A 21,796-nucleotide genomic window follows, 5' to 3' on the forward strand; every position below is an offset into this window, starting at 1 on the left:
CAGATAGGAAACCATTTATAGCTATATCCTTCTGCAATTAATTGGTCTCTTTACATCCCCCAATTAAAAATTCCCCTTGATGATTTTCTAATAATTTCCTATAGGTCAACTTTGCTGTTTCTTTTCTACACTATGCTTCTTGAGGCGAGATCCACAAAGGTGTTTTCTCCGGAGGATGGAATCACAGTTCAGATTCATTGATTTGATTAAGGCTCCCCAGTTTAAATAATCTGAGCAGTAAATTCAGCCAAAGGGTTGAGTTGAATTACATGATCTTTGGTTCTCATCGCTTTCGTCTCCCGCCATTGCAGTTAGGGCTGGATCCTGCCTTGATCCTGTCCTGACCAACTGAGCGCATCCTTTAGTCCCGTCCCGTGTCCCCCCTCCTCGCGCCCCTTTCTTGCTCCTGATATGATCGCCTCGGAAGTCTTCAGGAGACGTCTGACTGGTGGCGTAAATACTTCAAGAGCAAGAAGTAATACTCCTGTTCTGGGACTGGGAAAATTTCCCTATATCCCTGAAGGAAAGAGGGTGACGCCAACCCACGCCCCGTCCGTGCCAGGAGGAGTAGGAGCAGCAAGGGTGCCAGGTGGGTTCGAACGATTCCGGAGCAGCAGAGATGGCTGAAGTTTAACGCGGGGCATTAAAGAGGGCGGACGGCGAACAGTCAACCCTGTGCCTTCCAGGCAGGAGAAGCAGGAGGCGGAGGAACCCATGTCTCAGGTTGCTGGAGAGGCTGCGCCTTTCCGCCTGAGCGGCGCCTCCTGATTTTTCCAAGTTGTGGGGCGGTGGCTGTTTCGTGTAACTTGCTGCTGTCCGCTGGCTAGTGGAGGTGAAAGCCCGGCTTTGATGGCCTTAGACGCGCTTCTGGGTTCTGGCCCTCTGCTGTTCCTGGGTGAGGATTGATGTTTCCTTTCTACCTACCACGGTTATCGGGTGGGTTCCTGGCTGTTCTTGCGTAGAACACCCTTCGAGCACCTGTTCTTGCGTAGAACACCCTTCGATAGCTTCACGACAGGCAAATGTTCAACAGGTGCGCTTTTTCTGACATAAGTCATGCAACTATTATGCCCTGGGACCCTTGCCGGAAAAGAGAATGGCATTTGTAATTAAATCCTGCTGTCAGTATTTTTCTTCTCTGGTAGGGATTTCCAATCAATTTATAAGCTTGTAAGAGTTGTCTTATGAGTGAGAGAGGCAGCATATAAATTAAATAAATCAATAGCATATGAATTTAATAAGTAAATTAATAAGAAAACTCCCAGCAGGTTTGGCATCACTTGTAGTGTTGCTGCTTGTCCTGGATAGGAACTCTGCTAGGAAAAAAAAAATAACAACTTATCCATATCTTATATTTACTTGAACAACAAAGTGCATGCAATTATGACTGTGACTTTGCAATACAAAGAGAGATCTTTTTTTTTTTAGACCAGAATCTCTGTGGAAGGATAGCTTAGGCTGCTGTTGTCAAGACTTCATCCCTGTCCTCTTGGAATATAGTCAAATCTATTCCATCAACTGAAAAACCTTGCTCATTAATGATAAATCAGACTTTTCCGTTCTTTCCTTCCTTCAGGTCTTGCTATAATACCCAATTTTTTTATGACAAGGGAAATCAGACATAGGGGGATTTTTTCCTGTGCAAAATATATCATCAATTAGATTAGGCTGCCTTGCTACAGCATTGCTTGCCAGGATACTTATTAGTGCCTAAGTGCCTATTTTTATCCCGTGTGTTTATTTTAAGGGGCCTTAGAATCCAGGACAGTTTGAAACAAGGTAAAAGATAAAAGAAGACTGCTCTGGTTTAATCACAAACCAGCCTAAATATGTTTTTAACATTTCTTTCTTTCTTTTGAAAAATCTTTATTGAAAATTTAAAACATTAAAATATAAAATACAATACAAATATTTAAAATGAAAATGTTGTGTATATTACAATCCATTTTGACAGTGCTTACACTTCAATTGTTATTCCAGTGCATATTTTATACTATTTATACTTATGTATAAACATTTCTTATTTCTTTTTGCTATAATGTGGGCTTGTGGATTTATTAAGTTATATTGTCTATTATCTAAGTTTTGCAATCGTATCACTAAATATCACTAACAATCTATTACATTATAGAGAATTGAAAATAATTATGGTACTAATTTGCATTATATTATAACTTTGTATTTATAAACTCATGACATTTCATAGTATCGGTTTTTCAGCAAAAGAGAATCAGGGTTATTTGAAAATAATTGGCATTACAGAACATATGTCTGGATTTGTTTATCTGATTGTTTTTGGTAAATACTTTCTGACAATTTTATTAAACATCACATTATTTATGTATATTGATACCAGTGTAAATATTGGAATATTTTCTAGTTCTATGGCACTTGCCTTGAGATATTGCAAGTGGTTTAACTGGATTACATGTTTTTCTGGAACTCCTGGAATGTTTTAATACTAGTAGTCAACACTTAGTGATGAAACACACTGTTAAAAAACATCCATGCCTTCCTACTTAATTATTTTGTTGGGAGCCTGCTGTGTTGTTGCTTTGCTTGGAAATGAAGTGTACTTTCGGGACAAAATATCTGGTGAATAATGTCCATTGTATAAGTATTCCAAAATAATGGAGTTCAACTGCTGGAGACAAAATGGAGACATTCATATTGCTTCTTTGACAATAATGTGGAAGTAGTTTGCTGTATTCTACAATATTTTTCCCCCCAGGATATTTCTTCTTTAGTCTACCAACCCACAGATCTCACATTAAGGTATTGTGATGAAATGCTTAACAGACCTAGGGAAGATAAAGGAGGTAACAAGACAATTAATGAAATAAACAGAGCTGTGACTTGAGCCAGGGAAAAAGGGAAATGTGAGAAAGAGGATAATTCCATTTTAATTATAACTTACAGTAATTATACTGTTATGCTATAACAGATAGAAATTTTAAACATATTAATATTTTCTGTAATTTATAAGTAATAACATTTAATTCACAGAGAAGCAGGTGAATACAACATGCAGGAGAGAGAGAGAGAGAGAGAGAGAGAATGAGCTGCACAGCTTTTGTACAGGTGCAGCTGTTTTATTGGTACCCTGTCTACTAAAGTTTCAGCCATGTATGGGCCCAGCACAATCTTTTTTTTTTCCAATTTGTGTTGGTAATTTTGAGATAGTGGTATGCCAATATTAGCAATATTTGTGTTTGTTTTCAGCCTTACGTGTGGTAGCTTCTTTATTTATTTCTTTATTCATTACATTGTTAATTGTTGTATCCTTCAAAAAGATACCTGTTTTGAAATTTTAATATGGATAATTTTATTTAAACTATAGGTCATATTTCTGGCTTTGTGTTTCAAGCATATTTAGTTCAATATTTTCCCCTCTTATTTACTATCTTACTTTCAAAGTTGAACTGAATATCTATATTTTCTAATTATTATTTCGAGTACCATATCCACTCTATATTTAAAAAATAAAAAACCTTTCATATTTAATATGTCAGATGTCTGAGCAGAATTATGCTTCTTTCTGAAGATTGCAGGCCTTGCTTAGTTAAATACCTGTGGAACTTATTGGCTTTACCAGTAAGTATTTTATTAGATTGTTTCATTTACATATGTGAAATTTAAGTAGTTTAATGATACATCATATTTTAATCAAACCTTTAGAAACTTTACCAAGTTACTTGTACTATTTTTCTGCACATCTGTCATAATTGAGACAAATTTTAAACTTCTGTTACAGCATTTTGTAAGTATGATCCTATCTTAAGAATATTCTCATTTTAAGTTACCAAACTTGGAATTATAACACTTCCCATAATCTAATATAATTTTCCTTAAATATGCTGGCTAAGAATTCTGAAAACTGGGATCCCAATGTGCCTGAAACAAGAAGTTAGAGATTGACCAATTATTGCAAACATTAATTATCTTTTGGTGTTATGAGCTCTTTTTTATTACAGATTTCTTATATGAGGCCGAATTCATGGCTTAAATATTTCTTGTTGAGCTTTAATATTTATATTATATTAAATATTCTTGATATTTGGCAGTTTGTATTTATTTACTGAATACTAATCTAGAAAGATTGATCATTTAAAAGAGCCTGAAATTGCCATCAATTTATCAGCTTTCTCAATGGGAGTAGGAACAACACTGCTTCCAGGGGAAAAAATTTTCTGCTGCTGCAGCCATCTTTTTTACTTTGAGTGGCTTCTTCATGCATGCACATTTGTGAAAGAGCATGTAGGTGTGCAAAATTGGAAGTATTTGGATAAGTTGCATCCTGTAGGCAAGAATAAGGGTGAGGAAAGAATAATTTATAAACATTGCTATTCATTCTAAGAAAGCTTTAGTAAGAGGAACTTGTTTTGTACAATTGATACGCTATATATCTGAGCCTAACACTGATTTAAAAACAAACAAACAAACTCTTTTGGAAAGAGCTAATAAAGGGGATTGAGGATTAATTCCGGGTCACCAGCTGAAGAAATTCTTACACATGTTTATTTGAGGCCTCCTGTGGTGAAAATATTATTTAATAATAATGATTGTAGACTGACTTGGAAGGCTATATTGGAATTAGTGAATAAAGGTATCTAATGTGATTTGCTGTCTTATGTTGGAACTTTCAGCAGGGAAAATAGCCAAAGTTATTTGTAGCTAAATTAGCTAAAATAGCTAAATTTATACATAGTAACATAGTCTATTTTCTGTGGGGAAAATTAAGTTTGGTAAATACTAATTTAATCAGTTGTAAACAACATTCTAGTATATCTGACAGTTTCATAGCTTTTAGAAAACCAGTCTCAAGCATAAACAGCTACTTTTTAGAGGAAAGGTACGTAGTTCTAGTAGTTTTAAATTGGACATAAAAAGGTAAAGGAGATCTTGAAGATTTTACTCTGCTAGTTGTTGCTGACTGTAGGGGGCAGTGCTCATGTGTGTGTGAAGGCTATTGAGCCAAGGCTGTCGGAAGACATTTCTGGGGTCATGTGGTCAGTATGACATCACGGAGGCTGTTATCTCTATTTATGTACTCACATTTGCATACTTTTGAACTGCTACCAGTAGATTCACAGGAGCTGGGACGAAGGTAGGAGCTCAACCTATTGCATGGTACTCAGTCCAGCATTTTAACCACTGAGCCACCACATCACCAGATCTATCATAGTGAAAAATGGAAGTAATAAATTATAATCTTCTACATGAAAACCTAACAAAATCTAAGTGAAATAAATTATCAATATATCTTATTTTTTCTGTTTCTAAAATGTATTATAATATGAACAAAATTTCAGTACTTTTATCAATTTAAGTAAATAAGGAAAATTGCTACTGTCTTCTGATGTTTGCATTAATTTTTTTACAATATGAACATAAATAAATAATATAAATAAATGCATATTTATTGATGCTTTGCACATACTGTTTATTTCCATGACTTTTAATGCTCTATTTTTGTATATCTGATAAAGCCCCTTCAAATCTTGTCAAGTTTCTCTCAAAGAGCAAATATGTGGAGCAAAAATGAGCACTCAGCTTTTCCTTTTCTGGGGAAGTTCTGTTAGCTTTTTAAGCAAAGGTGTGTTAATATGCTACGAGAAGTAGATCTTTCAAATAGTTGAGGGCAAATGTTATGAGGTATTTTTTTTAAACTTTATTGAACATAGGTAAGGATCTAGAGCAGGGGTCACCAACCTTTTGGACCTCAGGGACCACCTAACTCATAATTTTAAATCCTGTGGACCACTAATATGAATTTTTACTGATGGTGGCTTGCTGACGTTTTCCCAAGGTCTCTGCAGAAAGCAGCAGAGACCCTGGGAAAATCCCAAAAATTGTCTGCAGGAAAATTCCCCACCCCATTTTCCTACCGATCGATCATTCTTTATTTGGGATCTCAAGATACTGTCTCCAGCTCCATTCTCAGGGAGAGGGAGAGAGAGAGACAGACAAATAGACAGATAAACACTTTTGGCTTCATGCAAGGAAAGCAGCAGAAGCAGCAAAAGTCTTTCTTTCTCTCCCCCAAACTCTGCCAGAAATGAGTCTTTGTGAGACTTGTCACACCGGCGCAGCCTCTTGGAGCAGGAGGACTTGCAAGGTCCCAAAGACTCGTTTCTGGTGGAGTTTGGAAGAGAGAAAAAAATACTTTTGCTGCTTTCCTTGCGTGCAGCCAAAAGCAGAAGAGAAGCAGAAAGAAGCAGCCTGGTGACCAGGCCAGGCGTGTGGGGCACATGGGGCAAGCTCCCCCTCTGCCCTTTCCCCCTCCCCTCACTACCTCGTGTTGTTCGCAATGCAAGTGATGCAAGCCTTGCATTCCTGTGGGCCATGTGGGCGGTGCAGCCTTGTGTTCCCGCACAGCCTGGATTAATTGCTTTGGGGGGTACTTTGTGGGTGATATTTCTCTGAGGATCACCAGAATTTTCTCGTGGATCACCAGTAGTCCCCGGCCCACTGGTTGGTGACCACTGATCTAGAGTATTACAATATGCCATTCAGAAGTTTTTCAAACTGAATTTTTTCTTAAGACATAACAAAACCCACATTAGTTGTTATGATTAAGGGAATTGTATCTTTAGAAACAAGAAACAAGCTGTACACTTAGTAGAAGTATTATTGTAATTTGAGTCTAGTTACTTGAAATATACTTTTGAAATGATTTGCCGCCTTCTCTTCCCCAACTAAAGGCATAGTCATTTTCAGCTCTGTGACTAGCAGTGAAAATGCAACAGCCAGCCCGGAAACCAAGAAGCTTTCCTGTGATTACACGAATGGAACATGTACAGGTAACAGATGGATTGTAATTCCTGATAATGGCATTGATTTTCAATAATGGTGAGGAAGACATTCAACTAATTAATTGATGTAATTAAGGTGAAACACTAGAAACTAAGAGACTGGGACTTCTAATTGCCCTTTGAGTATGGGGTGGTTGGGTGACTATGAATCCATCCTATTTGTTATGGGGGAAATAAGTAGAACTAGCACTATCTATGCCATCTTGAGTTATATAGAAAATAAAAGCAGGAGAGAAATCTAATAAATACATAATTTCCATTGTAATTACATGTAACAATGCACAATGTTTTAGGAAACTGGCAATCATAATTAGTAAGCTTTTATTTTGCAATATGTTAATTATAAATATATCATGTTTTAATGATTCCTAAAAGAAATATATATGCATACATTCAGTTACTGACCGTCATTTGAATCTGTTTATTATGAAATTTATTTGCCTCTCATTTCCTGTCCAATTAATGATAATACCTTAATAAAACAGAATCTACATTAAGATTATATTAATACAGTAGTGCAGTTTTTAACCCAACCCAAGACAGTTGTCAAGAATGGAAATTATCTGGATTTGGAAGAGTCTGAGGGTGCAAATGTTTTTGAATTTTCAAAGGTGTCAGAGTAGATGTAACCCATGGGAAAAACAAAACAAATATAAAGTCGAATAGATCAAAGACATGTAATTATTGCCGTGCTAGAGAAAGAAATATGTTCATGTTCTATATATTTGCTTGCTGATGAGATCACTAAGAACCAGTTCAGACTTTGCATAATGTAAGATCTAAATCTCTCTCAACTTTTGCCTTGCCTAATTTCTCATCCAGTTCAAAGTTTCACTAGGCTTATTTCCCATCTTGATAAATCTGTTTTATTTAACATCCATCAGTTGTTTCTAAATTGCTCCTGTTGTATCTTGTCAAGCTTCTTTATTGAATATAAAATCATTTCTCTCCCTTTCTTCTGCCCTGATTTTCTCTCTTCCAATTATTTATATTTCATACTCTGCAGCTCGGACTCATCAGTTGTCTTTGCTGTAACAATCAAAACTAAGGTAGAATATCAGCATATAACCTCAATCTGCAAAAATGAAACCAGGAAAGCTAAGCTCAGAATGAATTAAGATTTGCAACGTGTCAAAAATAATAAGAAAAGATTATTTCAAAATATGAAAAATAAGAAAAAAGTCAAGTAAACAATTAGTCCACTAATGGGAGAAGATGGCAAGGAAGTGACAGAGAGCAGGGAGAAAGCAGAGCTACTTAATTCTTTCTTTGCATCTGTCTACACACAAAAATACCCCAACCTACCAAAAACAGAACCATAAAAGATAGTCTAGGAATTCAAATTAAAATAGGCAAAAAAAAAATGATAAGAGAAGACTTGTTCACACTAGATAAGATTAAATCAACACGACCTGCAGAGTTCTTCAAGAACTGGCAGTAGGGATTTTGGAACCAAAGATTCTGGAGAACCAGGGAATTATCAGAGGACTGGAAAAGAGCTGATGTGGTTAAATTAAATTCCAAACCAATCAGCCTGACATCAATGCCTGGGAAAATCCTGGAAAAGATAATCAAGCAACAAATCTGAGAATATCTAGAGGCAAGCAAAGCTATAATCAGAAGCCAACATGGCTTTGTCAAAAACAGGTCATGCCAAACAAATCTTATTTCATTCTTTGACAAAGTGACTAAATTAATGGACCAGTGAAATGCAGTGGACTTAGTACATGTGGATTTCAGTAGGCTTTTGACAAAGTAGACCACGATCTACTTCTTGGTTAGCTAGAAAAAATATGCAAGAGAGAGCACTACCTGATGGATTTGTAATTGGCTGACCAACCATACTCAACATCTAGTCCTCAATAGAACTCATCTAAATAGAAGGAATCATGTGGAAGACAAGAGGAAGGCAATACCTCAATGTTTAATGGAGCTACATCAGAGGTGGGATTCAGCCGATTCAGACTGGTTCAAGTGAACCGGTTGTTAAAATTCTGCCCAGTTCGATGAACCAGCTAATCCCACCACTGACTGGCCCTGCCCTTGCCTGTTTTTCAGACCATTTCCAGTTGTTTTCCAGGCTGTTTTGGGCCATTTGGGGGAGGAAAACAGACCCCAAAATGGCCAAAAATGGCCCCAAAATGGCCTGGAAAATGGACAAAAATGGGATGAAAAGTGGCCCAAAATGGTCATTTTCTGGCTGTTTTCCAGATCATTTTCTGGGTCATTTGGGGGCCATTTTTTGGGCATTTCAGGCCATTTACCAGGCTGTTTTTGGCTATTTTTCAGTGAAAAGGGGCCCCAAAATGCTCCCCTCCCAAAAAACCCAGCCAAAAGAACCCAGCCAAAAACCAGCCAAAAATCGCCTGGAAAATGACCCAAAACATGGCCTAGAAAATGGCCGAAATCAGGCCAAAAAATGAAGGAAGGAAAGAAGGAAGGAAGGGGTTAATCTAGCTTTAGCTTAGTCTCTTTCAGAATTGCCTGGACAGAGGTCTTGTCAATCCTTCTTCTGCTGCTATTTATTTATTATTTAGGGGTGCAAATGGGCTTTAATTGTAAATTGCTTCTGAGGAGTCAATAGGATTTATTGGCTCTGCCTCCTTAGGTGTGAAGCGTTGGCTGTTATGACACAATATATTGCTTTTTAATAAGCTCAGCCTCCAATGTCTTACTTTCCTAGGCAATGGGAGCAGAATGCTTTGCTGGTCTCTTCCCATCCTTTCACTGGGGGGGGGGGCATTTGTACCAGAAAATTGAGGGTTGGTTAACTCTTTCATTTCTGGAGGTGTTGCATATAGGTCCAAGTCCTGGGGAAAGGGAGAGTGGCTGGAAGACAGGGCTGGGTGTGATGAGTGACAGTGAGTTGTCCACACCCACCCAGTCACATGACCACCCAGCTACACCTACCCAACCCATGCAAGTCATTAGGGCAGAGAACCGGTTGTTAAATTATTTGAATCCCTCCACTGAGCTACCTCTACATGGAGGGAAGTAAGCAATGGGTATCCAAAGGTTCTGTCTTTGACTCAGTATTCTTCAGTTCATCTTCATAAATGATTTAGAGACGGAATAGAAGAAGGACTCATCAGATTTCAGATAACACCAAACTGGGAAGAATAGTCAACAGGCTCAAATATAGGCTCATGATCCAGATGGATCTCAGCAGACTTGAATGCTGGGCCCCATCTGACAAAATGAAATACATTTCAGAGAAAAGTAACATTTCACACTTAGACAAGAAAAACTAAATGTACAAGTACAGATCAGGTGAAACCTGGCTCAATACAATAACTGTGGCGGAATCTTGGAGTTCTGGTAAACAATCTCTTAAATATGAGCCAAGAGTGTGTTGCAGCCACCAAAAAAGCCAATGCAATCTTAGGTGGTATTAACAGAGAATCAAGATCACATGAAATGTTAGTACCACTTTATAAGGCCTTGGTAAGACTAGACTGAAAACTGCATCCAGTTTTGATGATTACAATATAAAAATATGTTGAGACTAGAAAGAATGCAGAAAAGAGCAACAAATATGATTAGGGGGTTGGAGATTAAAACATATAAAGAACAGTTGCAGGAATTGTGTATGTTTACTCTAGTGAAAAGAAGGATGTGATAATATTGTTTCAATATTTGAGCTGCCACAAAGAAAATAGGATCATCCAATTCTTCAAAGCATTAGAAGGAAGACAAGAAGCAAAGGTTGGAAATTAATCAAGGAGAAAGTAATGACAATGACACTGAGAATAATAAACCAGTGGAATGCCTTATCTTCAAAAGTTGTTGGTGTTTCACCACTGGAGGCTTTTAAAAAGTGACTGGACATCCATTTGTCTGAAATGGTATAGGATCTCCTGCTTGAGCAGGGGGTTGGACTAGAAGACCTCCAAGGTCCCTTCCAACCTTATTGTTCTATTGTATTCAGTGGTGGGATTCAAAAAATTTTATTACCGGTTCTGTGAGTGTGGCTTGGTGGATATGGCTTGGTGGGCATGGCAGGGGTAGGATACTGTAAAATCTGCATTCCCACCCCACTCCAGGGGAAGGATACTGTAAAATCTCCATTCCCTCCATACCCCACTAACCTGCTTTCCAGCTCCGTTCTCCTGTGTAGGGCAACAAAAGAAGATCCAGCCAATCAGCTGGGACTCAGGAGGCAGGGAATAGATGGGGACGGGGCTAGTCAGAGGTGGTATTTACCAGCTCTCCAAACTATTCAAAATTTCCTCTATCGGTTCTCCAAACTACTCAAAATTTCTGCTACTGGTTCTCCAGAACTGGTCAGAATGTGCTGAATACCACCTCTGATTGTGTTGCAGTTAAGCGAAATTAAAGAAATAATAAAAGGAACACTAAGTTACTTCACAGCTATAAGTCATCACGGCTGCATCATTATTCCAGTAATGGATGTAATAGCCTTTTCACAAAATTGTAGGGAAGATAGAGAGCAATGTTGGCAACAAACCGTTGGACTTGATGGGATTTTCATTTGATTCAACACATTTTTAATTTTTTTAAAACTTATTTCTAAGCAGATATGCATTTATTGTTTATTTATTGCTCCTGAAAACCCTATGTGCTATCTTTGAATTGGACACAGAATTGAAATGAAGATCGAAGACCTATGTGGAATTTTCCACTCAAAATAATATTCAAAGAATTAAGAAATACGATTACTGAAAACATTTTTCAAAATGAGGAAACTATGAAAAATAGCACAGCAGGAAAAAGTTAGTCACAAGTAATCCGGTGAACAAGTATTTTAAGTAGAACCTAATATATTATATACTATATTTATATATTTATTTTCTTATTTCTAGATTTGAGATTGAGTGGGCATTTTTCCGAATGTCCTGAAGAGTACAAGTACTTCTGTGTCAAGGGAAGATGCCGCTATGTTGTTGCAGTACAAACTCCATCCTGCATGTAGGTTCCAAAACCAAACAAGCCTTTTCCCAAGAGTTAAACCTGAGCATGACTTTAATGGCCAAATATCTCCAAATATGCTCAGGCCAAATATGTATTTGTTTGAATCTGTTATCTACTATTTTTCCTCCACTCTTGCTCTCAGCACTGGCTCTCCACAGGGCTGTGTGCTGAGCCCCCTTTTGTATTCACTCTACACCCACGACTGCACTCCCTCTTGTCCCACTAACTCTATAATAAAATTTGCAGACGACACCACGCTGGTGGGACTCATATCAGGAGGAGACGAGATGGCCTATAGGTCAGAGGTTCTCAGACTGGTCTTGTGGTGCAAGAGTCATATCCTTACTCTGAACATCAAAAGGACCAAAGAATAGATTATAGACTTCAGAAGATGCAAAGCAGAGCCTCTCCCACTATATATCAATGGAGACTGTGTGGAAAGAGTTCATAGTTTTAAATTTCTAAGAACTCGTATTTCCAACAACCTAAATTGTTTAGGTTGACAAACACTACCACATTCAGGTGGTATTTCCCTGAATGCATTTCCTAGATCAGGAATTCCATTGGGTGGCAGTTTTCAAGCCCTAAGATTCATCTGCATGTGCAGTTCGTTTGCAGATCTATCCTAGGTTTCCCAATCTGTACCTTTCAACTGTGTCACGTTATGGTTCTCATAGTCACCAGTTGGCATGGCTAGTGATGGAGTTGTGATCCAAGTCATCTAGAAGGAACCAGGCTAGGAAAGATTGCTTTAGTCACAAGTGTGGGATAGGTGCTAGTTTGCAGAAATATACTTCAGTCCTGAAGGAAACAAAAAACTGATTTGCAAAACATTTTTTTCTATATTTCTTACAGCTGTGAGAAAGGCTACACTGGGGAAAGATGCGAGCGGTTGGACTTATTTTATCTAAGAGGAGATCAAAGTCAAGTTGTGGTGGTTTCTTTGATAGTTGTTATGGTAATGCTTATCATCCTGATTGCATATATCTGCACTTGCACTCAGTGAGTATGCCCCAATGAAAGTTTGGCTTCTATATGTATTTTCATGAAATGACAAAGGTTAAGTTAATCAGCCTTTAGCAATTATAACTTTTGGAAGTTTCTAATACTGTATAAAACGCACATGTGCATGTGTTCCCACACGCTTGCATAATATATACGAAGAAAATAAAACTGAATTTACTATTCCTCATTGAGGTAACATTTCTTCCTTAATTCTAGTTATGTTGATACAATATATTCTCCAATATTGTTCCTTTATATAAAGCTGTAGAAGAGCTTTTTTTTTTAGTGGGTTAGATACTTTTAGATATACTTTTGTTACACTATTGCTCCAAATAAATAATAAATTCCATGTAATTCTTTTTAATATAATAAATAGGCAGAGAAATAAAACTAGGGGTGACATGATAGCAGTGCTCCAATATCTCAGGGGCTGCGACAAAGAGGAGGGAGTCAGGCTATTCCCCAAAGCACATTGAGGGCAGGACAAGAAGGAATGGGTGGAAACTAATCAAGGAGAGAAGCAACCTAGAACTAAGGAGAAATTTCTTGACAGTTAGAACAATTAATCATTGAACAAGTTGCCTCCAGAAGTTGTGAATGCTCCAACACTGGAAGTTTTTAAAGAAGAGATTGGATAAAATTTATCTGAAATGGTATAGGGTTTCCTGCCTAAGCAAGGGGTTGGACTAGAAGACCTCCAAGATCCCTTCTAACTCTATTATGTTCTGTTCTATGTAACTTAGGTAGCATATTCCTGTTGTTCAGTTGCTAAGTCCTGTTTGACTCTACCCAAGCCCATGGGCCATAGCATGCCAGGTCCCCTGGTTTTCCATCGTCACCCTGCTCAAACTCGTGCCCACAATGTTAATGATATTATCTAACCATCTGATCCTCTGCTGTCCCTTCTCCTTTTGATTTCAATCTTTCCCAGCATCAAGTTTTTTCACTGAGTCCTCTCTTCTCATTTGGTGCCAAAGTATCTGAGCTTCAGCTTTTTCAATAGCTATATTATACTACTAACTTACATTCTGTTATGGATGATCCATAATATCTGGATTAACCCATGTAGAATTTTGGACCAGAAGCCTTTGATCTTGCCTAGGATTAGCATATGTATGTATGTATGTATGTATTTTATGTATGTATATAATTTTTATAGCTAAAATATGTTACAGATTATCCTTTTTATAATTTTGATTTGGACTTATCAGTATGTACTGATTCTTGATTTTTGGTTTTAATTATTACTCTCAGCTTATCAGCTGCAAATTTGGTAGCCTTTTTTCTGAACCCGTGATAGACAATCTCTGTGATGGTATATAATGACATCTCTAATAATCTTCATGACAACTCTAATATTCCTCAGTGTCGGTCATATTGGCTCAGGCTATTAGAAATTATGGATCAGCAATATTTGAAGGGGAAGGGATTCCCTAGCTCATTCTAAGTTCTTATCCAAGCTGTTTATAAAATTATTAAAGAGCAGAAACTCTAGAAACAACACCTGTGGCACTCCATTTAAGAAACCTCTCCAGTTAATACAGTCAATGAACATTCAATGAACATTCATTCATACACTGGAGATACTGGTTTCGTGAGCTGAAAATTAACAAAAATACAAGACTATTTTTCATTATTACTCTTTTTAAATATATAAAGACTTGACAGTAGATAGGATCATGTGTACAGTCCTTTCCATGTTCCCTCTGACCTCCATTGGATGGCTAGTAGAGCTTCTGCTTACCTGAAGACAAGAACAGGGCTTCAGAGATGAATGAAGCAGGTCACAGATCACACAGCTGCATTTGAGTTGACCTGAACGCAAATGTTGCTCTGCTTTGATTTTAGTTGGAGATAACATTCTCCTTCATCATAGACATACACTTGCAACACTTACTTAGTTTTATTGGAAATCAGTTGTTTACAAAATATTGGTTAGACTAAATAATTCCTGATCATAGCTAACAAATTTGCATTATGAATTTGTAACTTAATTTTTTACTTCCTTTCAAAGTTATTGTCGGAAAAAACGTAGAAAGAGGAAACAGGAGGAATCCGGGACTTGTGATAATCAGCAGCCAATGAAAACTGATGATACACATGATATGGATATTGAATGAAGGTAAAGAAGGTTCTGAAACTTTACATGCTGGAAATGTGAAAATGAGGGATAATTTATTTTATTTCCAAAATTAATTATATTATTTTTATTTGAATTCATAATATTTTCTTTAATATAAGTTTGTTTTAGTTTAAAGGATTACTATACTGAATGATACTTATCAAATGAATGTTTTAATGGTAATGTAATGAGAAAGTAATATTTCTCTTTGTGAACAGGCAAATCATTCATAATTAACTGATTGTTTTCACTGGTACCTTATTGACATAATGGCTATAATCTCCTTTTTTACTAGCCAATACTGTTGGAAATGTAATCAGGACATGACTTCATTTTGTTTCTTAAGATATTTTTCTAGATTGAGGGTTTATTTATTCCTAAATATTATTTTCTTTCACATAGGAGAAAGCAAATCATCCCACCCCAAATGGATTATGTTTATTTACATTACATACATATGTTCCATTGAGAAAGTACACAGGAAAATTAAATGAGAAAATGAGGAATATTTTGTTGTTATGACGGCAGAAAAAAGCCCCTTCAGAAAGAGTATAGCAGGGTCATTTCAATTTCAGTATTCAGGAAGGTCATATAAAGAGAAACCTGCCTGGCCTGCACTGCCTCTCCCTTTTGGGACCCATAGCAAGGGATTTTGCACATATGCCCTCTGCTCAGCTTGATTTGTAAATGAAAGCAATGGAGAAGTTATTCTTCCAATACATGCAAAAGTTCTGGAAAAGTGAGTAGTCAAAGAGGATGTAAAAGAAAACAGACCCACCCCTTGACAGACACTTACAAAAAGGAAACATGTGGATGATAGTATCATATTCACTCCAAATTCACCTGAATTCACTTTGCCATCTGTCTGTGACTTTTTCTTCATCAGAGGGTGAAAAAAAAAGAGTAATTCTTATGAGCCCAATGATTTGCTGAAAAACTACACTATTGTGCTTTCACTTTTTTGGGATAGGATAATTTTCAGAAATCTTTTCATCTTATCATATATTATATTGCACCAGAATGATGAGAAATAAGTCTGTAGTTCTCTGTATGCTTAACCCATAATAAGCAACTGCAAAGATCAGAGGTATTTACATCTGATGAGTATCTGAACTACACAATAATAATAATAACTGCTTTCTTTCTTAACTCTACAGGTAAACAAAAGTGCCTGCTGGCAAATTCCAAAGTCTTGTGCCCTTTTCCTTTTTGATGGCTTTCCTGAGGACTAGTGATATGAAAATAAATAAGGAAAAAATAAACATGGGTATATAACTTCAGTCATTGCCAAAATCTATTATTAATATGAGAATAGTGGTGATAGTATTGGGAATCATGGAATTTTCTTATATGTCTGAAAGATTTTAGAAGCATAGTATTTGAATTTAACACTCTTCAATTTGTCAATCTGAAAAGGAACTTAGTGTTTTATCTGCAGTAAAAACAGATAAAATGTCTAGTAGTATAGCGTATTCTAGAGTAACTAAAATAGGCACTTGGGCAGTTATGTTTAGTTAAAGTTTCATTAATAGCTATACTTTTATCAATAGAAAAAAATATCAATAACTCTGAGTTGAACCGTGGAGTCCCTGGTCAGGGTTGGGATTCTACCAGTTTGCACCTATTCGCTAGAACTGGTTGTTAACATTCTAAGCAGTTCAGAGAACTGGTTATTAGAAGAAATTACTGGCCTAATCCTGTAAGGAAGGCAGGAAGGAAACATTCTGGTGTTGCTTACAGAAACTGCCTCTCTGTTAACCCTTATTACATTCTTGGCAGGACTAGACTTCCTGTCTCTGGAACTTCTCTGGAGTTTTCCCCCCCTCCTTTGCTGGTACTTTGCTTGTGTAGAGTGACCATTCAGAGTTACAATGGCACTGAAAAAAGTGACTTATGACCATTTTTCACACTTACGACTGGTGCAGCATCCCCACAGTCATGAGAGGCCAGGTGAGGAGATGCGTGCCTCGATGTGAGTGATATTGAGTTGGCCCCACCCAGCCAATAACATGACCACCAAGCCATGTCCACCCAGTCACATGACCACCAAGCCATGCCCACCAACTAAGCCACACCCACAGAACCAGTTGTTAAAAATTTGAATCCCACCCCTGTCCCTGGTGTTCTCTGAGCTTGGTTGTTTGCTTGCAGGTAATATTTTCAGCACTAGAAGAGAATGAGCTTTGCTCTCTGTTTATATCCAGTAATTTGCCCTATTGGTGTTGGTAGGCTACTGAATGTATATAAATAGAAAGTAAATTCTACTCCCTTGTAGCAATTAAGATGTTACATATTCAGATAGCAAAATGTCTGTAAACAAGCTCAGAGAGCACCAAGGATTCCACAGCTGTAATTTAAATTGGTGATTTCATGTTTTATATGGCCTTTTTGAACTATCTATTTTCTTTTACCTTTAGCTTTGCTGTTATCTCTACTGAGAGGTGGACTATAACCATATTAATATGGCTTTGCAAAATTTCACTGTTCTGAGTCTATGCTTTAGATTGGATTTAGAAAGGCATCATACATGTGAAGTCATACATAGCTTGTTGGTATATTGGTTGCACATAATGTAATTTACTCTCCATATCGCACTGTAAAGGTCTAGGTCTGTGATGGTAAACCTATGGCATGCATGCCGCAGGTGGCACGCACAGCCCTCTCTGTAGGCACGCGAGTATTTCACCTCAGCTCCGCTGCACATGCACGCGTGCCTCCCGCCAGCCAACTGGTCTTCAGGTCTCTGCCACGCATGCCCGGGGGGCAGGACACATGTGGATGGGCACATGCGGAATGCACATGTAGGGGGACATGTATGCATGTGCATGCATGCTCAGGGATGTGTGACATGCATGGGGGAGGGCACATGTGCAGGGGGCAGGGCGCATGCATGGGGGAGACACATACATTGCATTTTGGGGATGGGCACGTGCGTGCATGGGGCACACAATGCCAAAAAGGTTAGCCATCACTGGTCTAGGTGCCTACTCTTGCTTTCCCAATTAACTGGAGGAGGGAGTATCTTTGTATTCCCTCCATGGACTCTAGGATTTATATTTCAGTAGGCTAAAAGCTTACTAAATAAGGCCAGATAGGCCTACCAGGTCTGGGGCCAGCCCTAACCTAGGTTTGTCCCATTAGGGCTCAGGCCTCTCCCAGATAATCTTAGCCTGCTTTGCAGCTGCGTCTCTGCAATGGCTCACAGTTGTGGTGATTACTTTCTTCAGCTTCTGCCACAGGCCACTTTGGCAGATCTCAGTTGCCACAGTGTGTACAGCAGACCACCGCTTTCACATTGGCCTGCCACTGGGCCTCTTTCTTGTACCTTGATGGCTGCACTATAGGCAAAGACTCCAGAGCAGGGTTGTCAAACTTGTAGCATCACGTCGGGCATCAGACTTTGCATTGGGGTCACTTACAGCATATAATACAATAGGACCTTGGAGGTCAGGCTGCTGTCAACTAATTGTTTTGGTTCCTGATGTCAAACCTGATCTGATGTCCTGGAGTTGCACAATGTGATTTCCAAATGCCTTTTAAAATGTAATTGTTCATGTACATGGTGCAAATCTTATTACAAATATAAATATTTTATTTATATAATATATAAATTATGGCATCATGTTGTATATAATGCTTCAATATGTGTCATATCTTTCAATATATGAAGGGATGGGAGTCTTTATTATTTTTTATGAAACATATCACTCTTCCACAGCACTTAAGAGAAGAAACTTAGATTGTGTTCAGCAATATGAAAGGAATGATAAATCTTACAAGTTATTAAGAAAGCCTTTTGACTTGAATGAATTGTATCTGTAAACTATACTTTGTAATTGTAGTTTGATGTCTACCAAATTTGGGGTGACTGTCTTACAATGTTAAGAAGATATATTTATGTAGTTTATCTGTAGACAATAATGAGAGACACCAAAATCCTAAATATTACTAGTATTCTTTATCATGATGTCTATGATTCACACATATCGGTTATCAGCTATATTCAGAACTTCCTAGAACTTATAGAATTGTATGATGTTGGTGGCTTCTGGTGAAGGTGGCTGACTAACCAATCTGGGGAAAAAGCTCCATGAAAGGGAGTTTTCTCTGGACTAAGCATTTTCAATTTACTAACAAGGAAACTATGTTCCCCCCATTTACAGGACTCTCCTGGACTAGGAAGAGTCCTGGAATCATCCCACAAGATCCTCCATACAATAGCTGTCTGCAGAAGATTTGGGGAGTTGTGCTTCAGAGCAGTCAGTGAGTCATTCAGCTGGGGGCAGGTCTGTTTTCAACTTTGCTGTTGAAAAAGCAGTTGTTTTGGAATTTATTTTTCAAATGCGCAATAAATCACGGCTTTCTTAAAAACTTTATTAGATTATTATCTTTAATAAGGTAAAAGAGACTCTTTTCAGTCAAAGCCTGTTACTCCTTCTTGAAAATCTGCACCATTTTTGAGACTTCCTTATTGCTGAATGACAAGGAAGAGGGCAGCTGGTGATGAACTAAAATAAGGAAGTGTGGAGTACTTTTATTTTAACTTTGATGGAGAAACATAAGGATCTAAAAACTTGTGGTTTTATTTTGTCATTTATATGAATTTGCTACTCTTACTTGATGTTGGTATTAACATCTGTAACTTTGGACTATTTGTTGTTGTTGGTTATAATCTTCTGATTTTAATGAATTCCGATTGGCCAGGAAATACCATTTGTTTTGTAAAAGTCTATTCTTTAATTATAAAATGGAGCTAAAGAATGGAAGATGAAGAAATATTAAATGCATCAGATTGCCAAAGTTATATTCAAGAAGTGTTTAAATTAAAAAAAAATCAGTTTATAGGTCAATTATGTTCTAAAGAGGAGCAAGAAAAACAAATTACTCAAATAATTAGAAGAAAGTTGAATAATCCAGGGATGCAATTATTTGCAGAAAGTTAACCAAACCACAAAGGATATTCCACAAGTATTTAACAATGCAAAGGACATAACTGTAATTTTAGAATACAAATCTTATACCAAACAATTATACCAATTATGAGATGGTTTAAATGCAAGCTTTCCAGCAAAATGAAAGAAAATTCTTTCAATTAAATCAACAATCCGCAAGAGCAGAAGTTTAGGACTTTTTCTTTATGGATACTAACAAGTTAAGAATCTCCTGAGCAAAAGAGAAATTTATATTTGTTTGATAGACATTCCAGATTTTTTTTTTAAATATATGAGGGCATGTTGGAAAGAGTGACTTAATGAGCTAACTGGAGTAAGGATGGAGTAAAAAATCTGGTATATGTAACTGAAAGAAAGTTCCAATGTATGATTCCATGTTTATAAAATGAATTTGAATTGTTTTTCTTATATGTACTGCTTGAGTAGTTCCTAAAGTTAGTTAACTTTTATTGAAAGGGAATTTGAATGTAACTATGTTAAGAGGAAGTTTAAAAAAGGAACTATTAGAATTTGTTAACTTTAGAAATGTTTTAAAAGAAATATTTGGAGTTTTAAAATGGATATAAAATAAGTTTTCCCTATAAGGTTAAAGAAATTGAAAGAATATAGTGAATTTTAATATAAATGAAGATAATCTACAAAGATTAATAAGCACACACACACACGCACACACACACACACATATATACATACATATACATATATATATATATTTGTTTTCTTAAGTTTTCGCGGGTACTTACATGTATGGTATTCAGCTTTGTTCGGGTATTTTCCCACATCATTGTAGTTGTGCTTTTAAAGCTGCAGCAACGTTTCGGCAGAATCTCATCTGCTATCATCAGGCTTCTGTATGGCAGATGAGATTCTGCCAAACGCTATGCTACAACTTTAAAAGCACAACTACAATGACGTGGGAAATACCCGAACAAAGCTGAATATATATATATATAGGATCTTTGGTTATTCGGGTTGTCACCCGCGTAAAATTGGAAGCATTTTGGTGACATTTCGACGAAATCTCATTCGTCATCTTCAGGCTTGTGTCTTTGGCTTTGTGCTTCTTGGAGTAATGTGAGCTTGCAGCTGCTGCTTCCTTTTAACTGCCAGTGGGAGTGCGACTTGACTGGTTGGGGGCTTGGCTGTGTTCTGATTGGCTGGGGGTGTGTTCTGTTCAGGTGGGGGCTTGGTTGTGCTCAGGTTAGTCTTAGTTGTCGGGGGATTTGAGTTGGTGAGCTGTGATCCTGTTGTTTGGTTTCGCATTCGTGGTCATGCCACATCTTCATGTTGGGCGTCTGTTCGCTTCATGTATGGGTCGGAGGGGTTTGAAGCGGGTAGTGATGCAGCTGCGGTATGGCTTCTGGTCCGTGGTCATGTCTCATCATCTGTGTGGGTGTGAATCTGCTTTCTACGTGGAAGTATGGTGGTAGCATCAAGAAGCACAAAGCCGAAGACACAAGCCTGAAGATGACGAATGAGATTTCGTCGAAACGTCGCCAAAATACTTTCAATTTTACGCGGGAGAAAACCTGAATAACCAAAGATCCACATACAAATACCCGCAAAAACCTCACTATATATATATATATATATATATATATATATATATATATATATATATATATGGCATATCGGCTTTGTTCGTGTATTTTCCCACGTCATTGTAGTTGTTCTTTTAAAGTTGTAGCAACGTTTCAGCAGAATCTCATCAGCAGAATCTCCCTAGCCACTATAGAAAACCCTAGCCACAGAATCATCAGAGAAGCCATAGAGATTGAAAAAAGACCTGAAAGCATGAATAGAAGAGATGATTCCACCAGACTGTCAATTATTTGGAAGCCTGCACTCACAAACAAAAAATCTCCACACCACAAGCCAGGCAAACATCTGGGCACAAACAGATCCCCCGATACCTCCAGCTCAAACACACCCCAACCAGGCACCCAGATGAAACCTAGCTTCCTAACAAA

The 21,796-nt window shown here is 37.5% G+C and overlaps 1 protein-coding gene across 1 annotated transcript; it reads left to right on the forward strand.

The window, feature by feature from the left end:
• The first annotated feature begins 376 nt into the window (after nucleotides 1-376).
• BTC (betacellulin) lies at nucleotides 377-20,530 on the forward strand. The gene is made up of 6 exons (XM_026679812.2): nucleotides 377-895; nucleotides 6,705-6,803; nucleotides 11,639-11,744; nucleotides 12,603-12,749; nucleotides 14,767-14,874; nucleotides 16,032-20,530. The coding sequence occupies exons 1-5, from the start codon at nucleotides 850-852 to the stop codon at nucleotides 14,870-14,872; spliced, it is 504 nt and encodes a 167-aa protein (XP_026535597.1). The 5' UTR covers nucleotides 377-849; the 3' UTR covers nucleotides 14,873-14,874; nucleotides 16,032-20,530.
• Nucleotides 20,531-21,796: the final 1,266 nt, after the last annotated feature.

This window comes from Notechis scutatus, chromosome Z, assembly GCF_049901735.1.
Source record: "Notechis scutatus isolate UNSWTSFEM ecotype Mainland chromosome Z, rNotScu1.2, whole genome shotgun sequence".
Lineage (NCBI taxonomy): Eukaryota > Metazoa > Chordata > Lepidosauria > Squamata > Elapidae > Notechis > Notechis scutatus.

Bases quoted from the DNA above. Each gene is read 5' to 3' on its own strand.
- BTC (XM_026679812.2), top strand. From the start codon at position 850: ATGGCCTTAGACGCGCTTCTGGGTTCTGGCCCTCTGCTGTTCCTGG. The intron at 896-6,704 runs GTGAGGATTGAT...CCCCAACTAAAG, and splicing joins TGGCCCTCTGCTGTTCCTGG to GCATAGTCATTTTCAGCTCT. The intron at 11,745-12,602 runs GTAGGTTCCAAA...TATTTCTTACAG, and splicing joins GTACAAACTCCATCCTGCAT to CTGTGAGAAAGGCTACACTG.